The 12,470-nt window shown below is 46.3% G+C and overlaps 3 protein-coding genes across 7 annotated transcripts; 1 reads left to right on the forward strand and 2 right to left on the reverse strand.

The window, feature by feature from the left end:
• Positions 1-976: 976 nt before the first annotated feature.
• LOC129582352 (uncharacterized) lies at positions 977-4,603 on the forward strand. The gene is made up of 4 exons (XM_055473866.1): positions 977-1,788; positions 2,403-2,537; positions 2,723-2,987; positions 4,336-4,603. Exons 1-4 carry the CDS (start codon positions 1,508-1,510, stop codon positions 4,474-4,476), a joined length of 822 nt encoding a protein of 273 aa, XP_055329841.1. The 5' UTR covers positions 977-1,507; the 3' UTR covers positions 4,477-4,603.
• Positions 4,604-5,660: 1,057 nt separating this feature from the next.
• LOC129582330 (uncharacterized) lies at positions 5,661-8,147 on the reverse strand. Of its 2 annotated transcripts, none has more exons than XM_055473840.1 (5): positions 7,883-8,147; positions 7,291-7,699; positions 7,088-7,222; positions 6,680-6,944; positions 5,661-6,476 (listed from the first exon to the last, which is right to left on the reverse strand). In XM_055473840.1, the coding sequence occupies exons 2-5, from the start codon at positions 7,611-7,613 to the stop codon at positions 6,006-6,008; spliced, it is 1,194 nt and encodes a 397-aa protein (XP_055329815.1). In that variant the 5' UTR covers positions 7,614-7,699; positions 7,883-8,147; the 3' UTR covers positions 5,661-6,005. The 2 variants fall into 2 exon arrangements, with proteins under 2 accessions (XP_055329815.1, XP_055329816.1); XM_055473841.1 differs by having other exon boundaries at positions 7,291-7,780.
• Positions 8,148-8,752: 605 nt separating this feature from the next.
• LOC129582507 (uncharacterized) lies at positions 8,753-12,453 on the reverse strand. 4 transcript variants are annotated; one of them, XM_055474024.1, is made up of 7 exons: positions 12,309-12,453; positions 12,110-12,153; positions 11,761-11,965; positions 11,346-11,504; positions 10,682-10,876; positions 10,113-10,433; positions 8,753-9,661 (listed from the first exon to the last, which is right to left on the reverse strand). In XM_055474024.1, the coding sequence occupies exons 3-7, from the start codon at positions 11,921-11,923 to the stop codon at positions 9,120-9,122; spliced, it is 1,380 nt and encodes a 459-aa protein (XP_055329999.1). In that variant the 5' UTR covers positions 11,924-11,965; positions 12,110-12,153; positions 12,309-12,453; the 3' UTR covers positions 8,753-9,119. The 4 variants fall into 4 exon arrangements, with proteins under 4 accessions (XP_055329999.1, XP_055329998.1, XP_055329997.1 ...); XM_055474023.1 differs by lacking the exon at positions 12,110-12,153 and having other exon boundaries at positions 12,169-12,453; XM_055474022.1 differs by having other exon boundaries at positions 12,110-12,453.
• Positions 12,454-12,470: the final 17 nt, after the last annotated feature.

Consider the following 12,470-nt stretch of genomic DNA (forward strand, 5'->3'; position numbering starts at 1 on the left):
TAAAATTCGAGACTTAACTGGGGAAGCGCGTTCTACTGCTTTCATTAAGCAGCGTTTTAGTCTCGCCGTTGTAAAAGGAAATGCTACGGCTGTTTTGAGCACGTTACCTTTTAACCCAAGAGAAGATAGAGATTTTGGTTGTTTTTTTAATGTTTAAATTTTTACTTTCACGTAGTGTACCGGCGCTTGCAATCATTGTTATCTTGGCGGCTATTGCCCAATAAAGATTAAACTGCGAGGAAATGTACACATTAACTAAACCAGCCATAATCGATCTTTTCTGGACTCTGGAACTGTACGTTGTGTACAACAAACGGGACATGATCCAAGGAAAGGATATGACTGTACGGAAGCCGGTCTGGTTCGAGGTTACACGGACAAAGAAAGTTATCGGACAGTAGACTATAGAAATGCGGCTGATGTGTCTTCCTGATAAAATTCTTGTTGTTAAACATAAATTCTTGAAATCAGTTCTGTACCTGCTTTCAAATTTCTACTAAAATCTGTCGATCTGTCCTAAATGTTTTTAAAGCAGAGAACCTGTTTCCGTTCGACCAGACTGGCAGTCCCTTTGGGGTTGTCTGCTCCTGTGCCGTAATAATAATAATAATATCGCTGTCGCACATGTATGGCCCTTCGAAGCGCTCGACATACATCTGTAGTAAACATAATACTGGTATTATATTATGGATATTATAACTCGACGACCTTGCGCGCCCGGAAGCAGAGCAGTATATTAAAGGCAACGCGGTGCAGTCTCCCTCCGGCGCAACAATGCAGTAGAAGTATGCGTAAATACAGTATTATACCGGGCACGGTGCACTGCTCCGTTTCAGCGGCAAGACAAGTGGACGCGTGGAGAAGGGGCTCCTCGAAAAGTGATTAATTAACGCACACGTATGCCGATCATGCTGTCCAAACCGGCAATCCGCATTGTCATCAACGCGCCTTAGTCATCGTAATCCCGAATTTCCGGTTAGAACCGCCGGTGCGTACTATACAGTACAGACAGCCGGTTAAAGGGGGGAATATCGTGTAATTATGTTGGCGCGGCAATACGGCACCGGCATGTGATGAGCACTCGAGCAGCAGTTGATTAAATGAATCATGACAAGCGTCCGTCCTAACCTGCTACACCGCGCTTAGCTTCCGGTAAATTCCAGTTTTCTCCATCGGCATCTGCGTCAAGGAGACGCGTGTGCGCCCGTGACCTTTACATATATATACATCTGCATAAACACTTTCCCGATTCTTGCCAGTTTAACGGGATAGTTTCCCGGAATATTCCACTCGCTGCAGAAATATTTGTCCAGTGTGTTGATCAAAATTAGCGGGAAACTTGATCTAATTAATTAAGCGTCGCACGTGGAATGGATTATGTCATATCGCGTGAAAGCGGGGAATACCGATGATTATTATTATTATTATTACGGCACAGGAGCAGACAACCGCGAAACTTCAGTCTGGTGGAAAAACTGGACCATCCCTACTTTTCTTTTCCCGTTGAATGATGGAGTTCAGTTTCGACGGCAGCGGGAATTATTACTGCGCGGTACGGTTGCTGCACAATGTGACCCTGCTGGGCACGTGTCCCTCGCTGAACGGCTCGGTGATCAATTCGCGTATCAACCAGTGGGCCACCACCGTCTTCATCAACATCGGCTACCCCCTCCTCCTCGTCATGGCCACCCTCGGCAACGGCGGCTACCTGGTTTTTCTTAGTTTCCAGAAGCGCAGCACCCGGACGCTGTATCTGGCCGTCACCGCGCTCTCCGGCATCATTCTCATGTACGTACAACTGTACAAGCCAGGTTCACGATTACTGTGCCTGTAGTGACAAAAAAAGGTACAGCCAAAAATACGAATTCAGGGGTTAAGGAAAATGGCCCGGTACATGGTGGCCAAAATGGGATGCACAGGCTGAAACATTCTCCTTCGCGCACTCTGGATCACTTTTTTGTAACGCTTTATGTCATTCTAAAGCCATATGATTTTGGTATGTCGTTCTGAAAACCGTTTACGCGCACAAAATCCGGTTGCCGACATATGGCGTAAAATGGGCGCGAAAAGTTTAAATGCATTGTTGTGTACCAAAAGCCTGGTTATTACCCGATCTTCTTGAAACTTTTCTGCAAAATAATTAGGGCCATAAAGTTGAAAATGAGCCAGTTACGACAAATACAATTCACGGGTTACGCCAAACTGCATATTACGGTGTATCACGCCACTCTGGTTACGCTGATGTATGCCAAATATCGGTCTAAATTACAAACCATCCATATAAGTTGCAAAATATTAACTTGTCTGCTTCATGGTGTAATCTAGAGGAAGTGGTAGACATTGCAATAAATTTAATGTATGTTTTTCTGTGTTTTATTTTATATATGACACTGTGATTACAGATGGTTGGAGCTGCCACGATTTCTCGTGACCTCGTCGGACAGCCTGCGCCGGCATCGCGACTTCATCGTCTACGTCCTGCACAGTATGGGTCTGCAGTTGTTCGCCGAGGATCTTTTCAGCCAGATTTCCAACTGGTACAGTACTGTCATAATATAGAGTACCTGCCTGACTTTCTCCCCATCTCCACTGTATGCACATGCACTCCATATGTACCGTATATACCGTACATATACCGTTAAGATATTTTTCGAAACAACTAGCCGAATAAAGCAATCGCAAAGTACGGCTGTGTTGTTTTTTCCATGTTGCATGTTTGCAGGACGATCATCGCGCTGTCGATGGAGCGCGTGCTGGTCATCTCCAAGCCCCTACAGTACCGCCACGGGGTGCCGCTACGCTACGGCTACCTGGTGGTCATGGGGATCGGGGTGCTGGCGCTGGCCGTGGCCATTCCCGGCATCGTCGTCTTCTACTGGTCCCTCAACGCCATCGGCATCTTCGCGGCCAACGAGTGCACCAACCACGCCATGGCCATCACGCTGCACGACGTGCGCAACCTGGCCAAGATCCTCGTTATCGTCGAGGTACTAGTGTAAAAGCTATATTCACAGCTTAGGTAGTGTAGTGGCTATTGCTTTAAGCGCCACTATTGCACTACCTGCATCTTTGACGCAAGTACAGTAATTTGGAATCCGGCTTGTACACACTAATACGTATACTGCAGTTCTGTATCGGCCTGCGAATTAAAATACCGGGTATTACAGCGGATTAATACCGTCGTTCAAGTGGCATGTTATTGCCGGCGCGTATTACGCACTCGGCGCCACTTGTGGCCCCGTTGCACTATCGCAATCCCGGCTAATATAATCAGCAGTATTACATAACAAATTAATATGATGGTATAACCCTCTGTAGTATAGTCTGTAGTACATTTTTTCATTTCTTTTCGCATTACCAATTATGAAAAAAGAAGCACCAATTCAGTAATATTTTTCCGATAGCCGAAATTTTAGAAAATAGATACCTTTCTTATCCTTGAGGAACTAAAACGTTGGGAGTTTTTGGCCAGTCTTTAAATGAATTGTTACATTTCACGGATCGTGAAATTCTGGGCTTAACTGGAGAAGTGCGTTCTGCTGCGTCTTCTCGAGCACCGTTTTATTCTTGTTATTGTCAAAGGAAACGCTACGATACGGGTTTTGAGCACGTGACCTTTTAACTTGAGAGAAGATAGTGACTTTGGTTGTTTTTTTCTGTATTTGAATTTTAACTATACCAGCGCCTATGACTGCTCTGTTACTTGCTGGCTACGGCTAAAATATACTATATTCTTTTCGCAGTAGCATTCCAAATAACAAAAATGCTAGCGCTGGTACACTACTTGACAGTTAAAATTCTTCAACCTTAAAAAAAACAGTCTCTGTCCTATCTCGGGTTGCGTACTGGAAACAGCCGTAGAATTTCCTTTTGAGAAAGCAGTAGAACGCGCTTCTCCAGATCAGTCCCGAATTTTACGACCCATAAAATGTTACGGCTCACTTAAGGGAAATGGCCCGGTACATCGCGCCAAAAATGGGATACATTCGCTAAAACTTTCGCGTTCGCGCACTGTGAATCACTTTCTTGTAATACTTTATGTCATTCTAAAGCTAAATGATTTGTATACACTATCCAGTGTTCTGAAAAAGGTCTGCGCGCGCAACATCCGGTTGCCGACATATGGCGTACTAAAATGGGTGGAAAGTTTGCGTATGCATCCCGTTTTTGACGCTATGTACCGGGCCATTTCCCTTAAAACCGGCCCGAAAACTCCCAGCCTTCCATCAGTACAGGATAAAAAACGGGATTCGTTTTCCAGAAACGTGAACACTTCCCACGTTGGGAATTTCCGGCGAGCTGGCTTAAAAAATTTTACATTAAATTGCACTGCAGGGTCTGTACGTGGCCATCGTGGTACCACTTGGTGACGTCGGTGATCATGTTCGTCACCAGCCTCGTTCTCGTCATCCAGATCCTGCGCAGCAGCGCCTACCGGAAGCGCCACCTGCAGTCGGCCGCCAGCAACGGAAGTAACTCCACCGATCCCGGCGCCGGCGCCCCGCCCTCCCGCTCCCTGGCCCTCAGCGGGCTGGGCGGCCACCGCACCCTCTTCCGCGCCATCCTCGGCTACTTCATCACGCAGCTGCCGCGCGTCATCCACTCCCTGTACACCATCGTCGTCACGCCGCGCTGCTACATCGTCATGACGCTGCAGCTGCACATGCAGAACCGCGCCGCCCCCGCCGTCTCCACGCTCTTCCTGCTCAACTACGCCGTGACCTTTCTCTACCACAACAACCTCCTTAAGCAGGTGCGCACGGCGTGGCGGGCGCGCAAGTACGGCGCGAAAGCCGCCGGATCCAAGATCGTCCTGATGAAGACGCTGACGCTCAAACCAACCAGCAGCCGGCCGTTGGACGGTTGATCATACGCCATAAAAATTGTATAACGCCCGAACCGGGTGAATACTAAATTATTCTATGTATGCCTAATTTATATTTGGGTGGTAATAAATTTTAACCTTGGCCTGTGTGAGATCGATAGATGTACAGACAGACAAATCCATAGATATAGTTTTGGAGGAAAAAGAAATGCAGAATTTGAGGAAGATCGGTTTATAATGAGATCGGTTTTATTTCGCCTACAACTACCCAACCGGATGATGCGCGTACAAACTGTTTTCACGCCAGTTTATATAAACCATTCGGCTACACAATGCCATAAAAACAAATGCAAAGCTGTGTTTGAGAGTGCGCGAAAGCCGAACTTTTCGTACATGTACTGATGTACACGAATTTGGTATCACGTACCGGCCCACTTCTCTTAACATACTGCACGTCTCTGGAAGACCCCGGTGCCGGCGAATTGTGCTCATTGCATTTGTTCCTGTTGCACGCTGTTTGTTGATTTTATTATTCAATTTTTGAATCACGCACCGAATGGCACAAGTCAAGTTTTTTTTAAGTCCTGGGATGTACGAGATATAAGTACACGAAGGGACCCCGCCGGCGCGTTACGATTCCCAGAAACGGCATCATACGGCTAAGTAACGGCTTGCCTGATTCTGAACCGGACGAAAATGTTCATCGGCGCAGACATGTTATAACACGAACTGGCGTTCAAGCTGAGTATACAAAAGGTTGATTATAGTTGCTAGATGCACTGATCGTTCACACCGGAAGTACACCGTATTACACTGAATATCGCGCTAGTCAAATGCGTGCGCAAACTGCTACAGTCTGTAGCCTACAGACGCAAATTTACACTTGGCTTCGACAACGACTTCCAGAAAAATCAAATTCCCAAACCGTTCCGCGAGGAAGCAAAAGGTTCTCTCGAATCCATACAACCCTCAGTATAAATATTCCAATGGAATTTACCTGTCACCCATCGGGAAAATGTAATTCAAGGAGACGGCATCACAACGGCCATGATTACAATATGATTTAAACCACGTAAATTAAATTAGATTTTGACTAGATTCAGCTAGACAGCTGCCGGACTAATTGTATTAGCGATTCCTGTATACTGTCAGTTCCAGGAGAGAGACAACGACACATTAATTAGAGTGAGGTGGAGGACGTCCCAGGTGTCACCAGGGCCTCTGCCTGCGAGTGTTTCTTGCGGGCCTTTAATCGTCGCCGAATATACTCGCCAATCTCCGTTAATAAATTATTGTGGATGAGAAAGGTCAGGGCGTAGTAGGCCAGGAAGATGAACTGGATGACCGGCGAGACCTTCTTCTCGGCGGACATACTGACCAGACCCTGGCATTTGGGGGGCATGGACAGCGTCAGCAGCAGCATGTACACGGCGTAGGGGATCTGCGTGAGGAAGTAGGCCGCCACGGCGCGCAGCAGACACGCCGTCGGGTTGGACAGGGCGCTAACGGTGTCCGGAGGTAATGCTTGACCTTTCTGCAGGACGTTCTTCCGGTGTAAACGGTGGCGGGTGAGGAGGAGGATCAAGAGGAAGCTGGTGGTCATCAGGATAAGGAAGGTGATCACCGGCACCACCACGCTCACGATCACGCCCTACACATTCCAAAAAACACGTGGTGACCTTCCGCAGATCGAACAATAGGTCAAAGGGGAAATATGTAATATGAACTTAGACAAGTACTAGTAAATAAACTATAGTGTAAGTAAATAAAAGGTCACTATAGCCTCCATAAAAACGTATACATATATATCGCGCGTAAAGGTCACGATGGTAATAACATATGCAGTGTGCGTACTTCGACGAGGATGAGGATCTGGGCGATACGCTGGATATTCTGCGCCATGGACAGCATGCCGGGACAGTGGTCCATCTCGTGCTGGAAGAAGCCCATACGCTGGCCCATTTTGTAGTAGATCACGGTGGCCGGCAGCGACAGCGCCACCGCTAGGACGGCGATTACCGCCATGACGATCAGGGCGAAACGCTGCCGCCGCCGGGCCTGGAACTGCAACGGCCGCCAGATGACGATTAACCGCTCCACCGAGAACGCCACCACCGTCCTGCAAGAAACCCAAGCTTTATTTACAGAATGTATAATTACAGTAATCCAAAATTAAGTATAGCAGAAGCAGTCTTGAACTGCTTGTAAAATTGAGAAAGAAATACGATTGGCGTAAATAAAAATTTGACTGAAATAACGTACCAGTTGGATATTTGTGTAAAAGTGTCTTCACCGAACATCTGTATGCCCAGGCTGTACAGCATGAAATCCCGCAGATCCCTATTGGAATGCATGGACGTTACGTATGTCGCGATGTATCCCGGAAACTCAAACAACCTGTCGCGCGCAGTCTTTTATTAGCGGCAAGAAAACTGTGTTACATTTTTCTAAGTAATGTATCTTACAGAACCAGCGAGTTGGACACGCAGATGGCCGTCATATACGCGAGGTAGGTGGTGCGCGGCTGTGTCTTCCAGAGAAATACCGGCAGTAAGGTATTCCCTATTAGGCCTATGGCCAGCAGGAAGGGGTAGCCGATAAAGTACAACTGCGACGCCGGGTTGAAGGTGTCGATGCGGGCGTGCAGGTCGGGCACATCGGGACCCCTGGTGGAGGGACGCGCCGGACACCCGAAGGCGTCGTGCCGGGTCAGGTTCACCATCATGGAGGCGGCGCGCCGGCACACTTCCGACTGGTTAAACAGCTCGATGGCGCTGGAGTTGGCCATTTCCGGTTAACGGGTTGCGTTGTTGCAACGGCGCCCAAGGCCCCAACCCAACCAGCAACGTGTGAATTAACAAACTGGACGTCCGACTACGAAATACAGACATAAATGCACTTGACCGGTCAGTATCTTCCTTCCGAAGCTACGTTGCAAGCGGGAGCTCCAAGCCGCTACATAATACGCATTTTAAGCCTTAATAGAAATATTCCCGGACATTATATGAGCTAGGCTAATCAAGTTATCACTCTTCGTCAAACACCAGTAATACGTACACTTCTTCCGGTTATCGGGACGTTCTTCCGGTTATCTTTCTAATAAATAAGACATCCACGACAGGATCAGAATCATTGTGTCATAATAAATTATTGTAATATGTTTAGTCCCATGAATGGTTTGTCTGCTCCAGGAAGATAATAATAATAATATAAATAGCCAGTAATAATACGTCTTCAATTATGCAGATGCTGATTTTTGTGAAAAGTCTCGTTTATGGATAACGAAAAGTGCTTGCGCATCGTAGACGGATCACTGCATAACTAATTCGCATCAAACACGGCAATAAACATTCAAAACACTGGTAATTACGTCGATCAAAGTGCCAATTTTCATTATTAACAGGAATTGTTGTAGCGCGTAATAACGGTGTTGTACCGGTTCCGCAGCGCCTGCACGCGTGCTGCGGCCGCGGGCTACTGTACATATATTGTGATTCTCACTGATTTAGACGGTGAACAGCACCACAACCGCTGCCGGACATCATTACCAGCGTTATTAGCGTCAATTATACCGGATATAAAAAATAACCACACCATGTACGTGCGTATAGTGTAGTTTATCTGCAAACACGGTTTGATACTCTTTCCTTATACAATATTTGTAGTATGCAGCAGCTGTGTAAATGGTGCGGTAATTACAGTTCAATACAACGCATTGGAACAGCTGCTAATCTTTTCGTAGTCACGTACAAGCGGAAATTATAATTATTATACGAGCACTGTACAAACAGAGTGTACTCCGTCCTGGGCATGTACACTACTCTGTATTTGGTTTTCTTTGATTAGCAAATACAGCATCTGAATTTTTACTTCACTACCACAAAGCCACATAGAATTAATCGCAATTAATTAAGGCAAGTAGCCCGGATACATGGTGCCAAATTCGTGTACATGTACAAGAACGTTCACTTTCGCGGAGTCCCAAACACTTTTTTGCATTGTCTCATGAAACTGTCTAGCCAACTGATTGGTGTACATGGACGTGAAAACCGTTTGGACTCGCAACATCCGGTTAGGGAGTTATGGACAAAATAAATTGCAACAGTTTAAATGCATTCAGGTGTACCAAAAGTTTTATTATGGACCAACAAATATAAAACCGTACTAATACTGTCATACAAAATCAATAGTCTCGCTTTTTGGAGCACATTTAAAGGAACCATCATTATCAAGGTCGAGTACGTGCAGGTTAACCTTTTGGATCTCCTGAAACATTTTCAAATTCTCTTCGCTTTCATGCAGGCGACGGTTCGTCGGCAGCCTCATTTGTTCGGGAAGCTGTCAACTTCCGCTTGCTCCAACGTTTTTCGTTTCGGGCTGAGCATCTGCGCAACTGGGCGCACGGTGCACAGAACGACTGGCGTGACCGTATCAACCCCTGACAACTCGCCACCGATTCCGCCGAAATTGTATTCTGGCAAACCGGAAGTGAGTGCAAACACCTAATGAACTCCTCCACATCCGGTACGGAGTAGTCGGGCGGGAGGCGCGGAAGGATCCCCGAGACGACATGCGGCGGCATGGACTTCCCGCGGATGAAAAGGTCACTGATCCCTTCCTCACCCAGGTGGGCTACTTTGAACGCCGGTGTGCCGGGGGCGTTGGAGTCCATGAAAACAATCCGCCGGTTGTTGCTTGGGGAGATTATGCAGCTCCAGCCATCGGGTAAGGTGACCGAATTGAGGTTGGCGAGGATAGATTCAAACGCGGACGGGTGCATGTTAGTATCCGCTGGTGTGGCACTCCGTGTGGGACTCGCAGGGAGATCAACAGGATCTACGAGTGAAATTACAATTTATTACATCACTGCAAAATCAAACCGGGCTGCGGACATTTAAAGCGGTTCGAAGGGAAAATTACAGTTTTGTATTTATTATTAATTAATTTTAGGAGAAAATATTAACCAAATATTAATGTATTTATTTCGACAACAGCCAGTGTACATAACAAAATGCCTGCGCTGATTTATACTAATAAAAATGATCGAACTTAAACATTAAAAAAACATCCAAAATCGTTAATCAAATTAAAGGGGATTAAAATAAGATACGCTGGAATGACTGTTAAAAATAATAATATATACTCGTACTGGCGAGCATTAACAACAAATTCATTTACTTGCTACGTTTATAGAAAAATAATTATTTTGGGAAAAAAAATTTTAAATAATTCTTTTACTGAAATTTATTTTCAAATAGCCCAAAATTATTTGAATTTCATCCTTTACCCGGTTCAGTAAATGGAACAGCTCCTTTGAACAGCTTCCATTTGGATAACGGTTCACCGCGCCTGCCGCCACTCGTGCTGCTGCGTTTCAAGAATGCCGGGTGAAAATGGTGATGACAAATGCAGTGGGATCGCGTTGGTGGGCGTTTGGAGAACTGCTGCAGCGCGCGGGACCAACTCGGCACCAGATCGTTACTGGCGTACGTAAAACGGAAGCTGAAAAAATGAGCCTGCTCTTCGGGCGGCAGCTGGGCGTTGGCCCGGCTTTTCTGGCTGAGACAACCCGGCACCCAGCACTGTCGGTAAATTTTGATTTTAGCACCTGCGAAATTTCCGCTTTATTATCAACTTGTGAACCGAACTGTTCTACACCATCTGGAAGCAAATAATCAGCCTTCACGGAAGTGAAGACGCCTGTTCGCGCGGCTTTGGAACTATGGGTGGAAAACGAGTCCAAAAAGTTTAAATGCATTCAGGTGTACCAAAAGTCTCATTATGAACCGATCTTCTTCGAATTTTGCACAGAAATGCGTATACTGCGCTCTTCTAACATTTTTATTAACAACTCACGCTTCAGCTTGCCGGAACCAGTAGCATCGCTCGCGGTGGCTGCCGCTAAAAGGCTCGTGGTGTCCGGTGTGTTGGCGATGACGGCCGCTGGTGTGCTCTTCTCGGACGATGGATTCCCGGTGATGGCGGCTGCCACTGCATCGGTGGGCTCGTTAGCTGGTGTTCCCGGGTCAACCGCAGCGGTTCCAGCATCCGCTACAATAACATAAAAATTATAAGATACCATAGTGGAAACGTATACTTCTATATACGAGTATGTCTGTTTATTAATGCCGCTTTGATTCCTTATGTAAACAAACAACCTGGACCAAGTGGGGTTTTACGAGGGTGGCAAAATGAACGCGCACCGTCCTGTACGCGAATACGCGATGCGCTTACCGTTATGCTGAGCGTTAAAACGTTAACGCTAGCGAGCGCCCACAGTCCGCATAACCTCGGGCATGTACCTTATTACTCAAACCAAGCCGTTTTCGTAACAACTAGCCGAATAAAGCAATGGCAAAATACGGCTGTTTTCTTCAGTACCGTAATAAAGTGGGAATACGAGTGCAACACCGGCAGCGGCGGAAGTAGGAATATTTTACAGCACAGGCAGACCATAAAGTTACGAGTAGTTACTGTATGTGACTATCGTTACAACAGTAAACGACTATTGTACTTATACCTGGTTCGTTATGCGAGATCCGGTGATGCTTCTTGCACTTGGCGCCCACTTTGGCTACACTCGAACACGAATCCGTCGTGCATAATTTGCGGAATCGTTGTCCATCAAACATATGGCGGACTTCTCTGCCGGACTTGATAGTTACTTTAAAGGGTGTGTCTGCCGGTAAGAGTGCTAATCTGTTCTATTTTGACTGACCGTGAATGCAAGCTGTTTAATTTGCCACCCGCCCTACCCCATCGGGCTTAAGTTTGCTAATGCGACTGCCCCTGTTAATATGCATGTATAAAATATGCAGTGCAGGTTTCACTGCACAATAAACTACGGTATTAACAGAAAATTTTAACCACCCCTCGAGCCCTACAACCGCAACTGACAAGTTGGATACATAAATAAAAACCCGTAACAAGCTTACCAGATGATTTGGCTGGGGTGCCTCCGTGCCCTTGAGTGTGACAGTATCCTCCTTTGCGCGCAATTTTCGAGCAGGACTCCACGGCACACAAGGTTCTCCATTGGTGCTTGGTAAAGATCTTCCGCTTTCCTGTTTCGCGATCCCGTATAATGCGTCCCTCCATGCCACCTCGCTCGACGGATGATGCAGTGGCGATTGCGATCGACTACACATCAAAACAACGGTATTATTAGAAGCAAAAGTATTTACGAATAAGATAACTTGCATAATATGCAAGTTAGTCACTGTTAGTGCAACGATCTCCGCAGTTTCAGGTTTCCTTTTACAATCCAACACTTCAAGCCCTTACCCTACGGTTGCTACTCTAGTTGGCTGTCCACTATCCAGTTGGGCCTGAAATACACTTACACGAATACGAAGCCAACGTCGTAGCACAAAGTTTGAAAAAAGAAAACAGCCTCGATGTGCAGGTCGACAGCGACAAATGCGTACGAACTTGTACGCTAAATTGCACGGTGTTATGCAGATCGGTTGCAACTTGCACTTACGAAGGCAAGTTATTCCGATCGTCGGTCTCGCACAACACAACAGATCAATAGGCGCTGAACTTCAAAACAACGGGCTCAAAAACTATTGCAAAATACAAAAAATAATAATGCTTATTGCCATAATGCTTGAAATATTGCTACTCAAAAACGTGTACATTACAT

The sequence above is a fragment of the Paramacrobiotus metropolitanus genome, unplaced genomic scaffold (genome assembly GCF_019649055.1).
Source record: "Paramacrobiotus metropolitanus isolate TYO unplaced genomic scaffold, Prichtersi_v1.0 Parri_scaffold0000007, whole genome shotgun sequence".
NCBI classification, from domain to species: domain Eukaryota; kingdom Metazoa; phylum Tardigrada; class Eutardigrada; order Parachela; family Macrobiotidae; genus Paramacrobiotus; species Paramacrobiotus metropolitanus.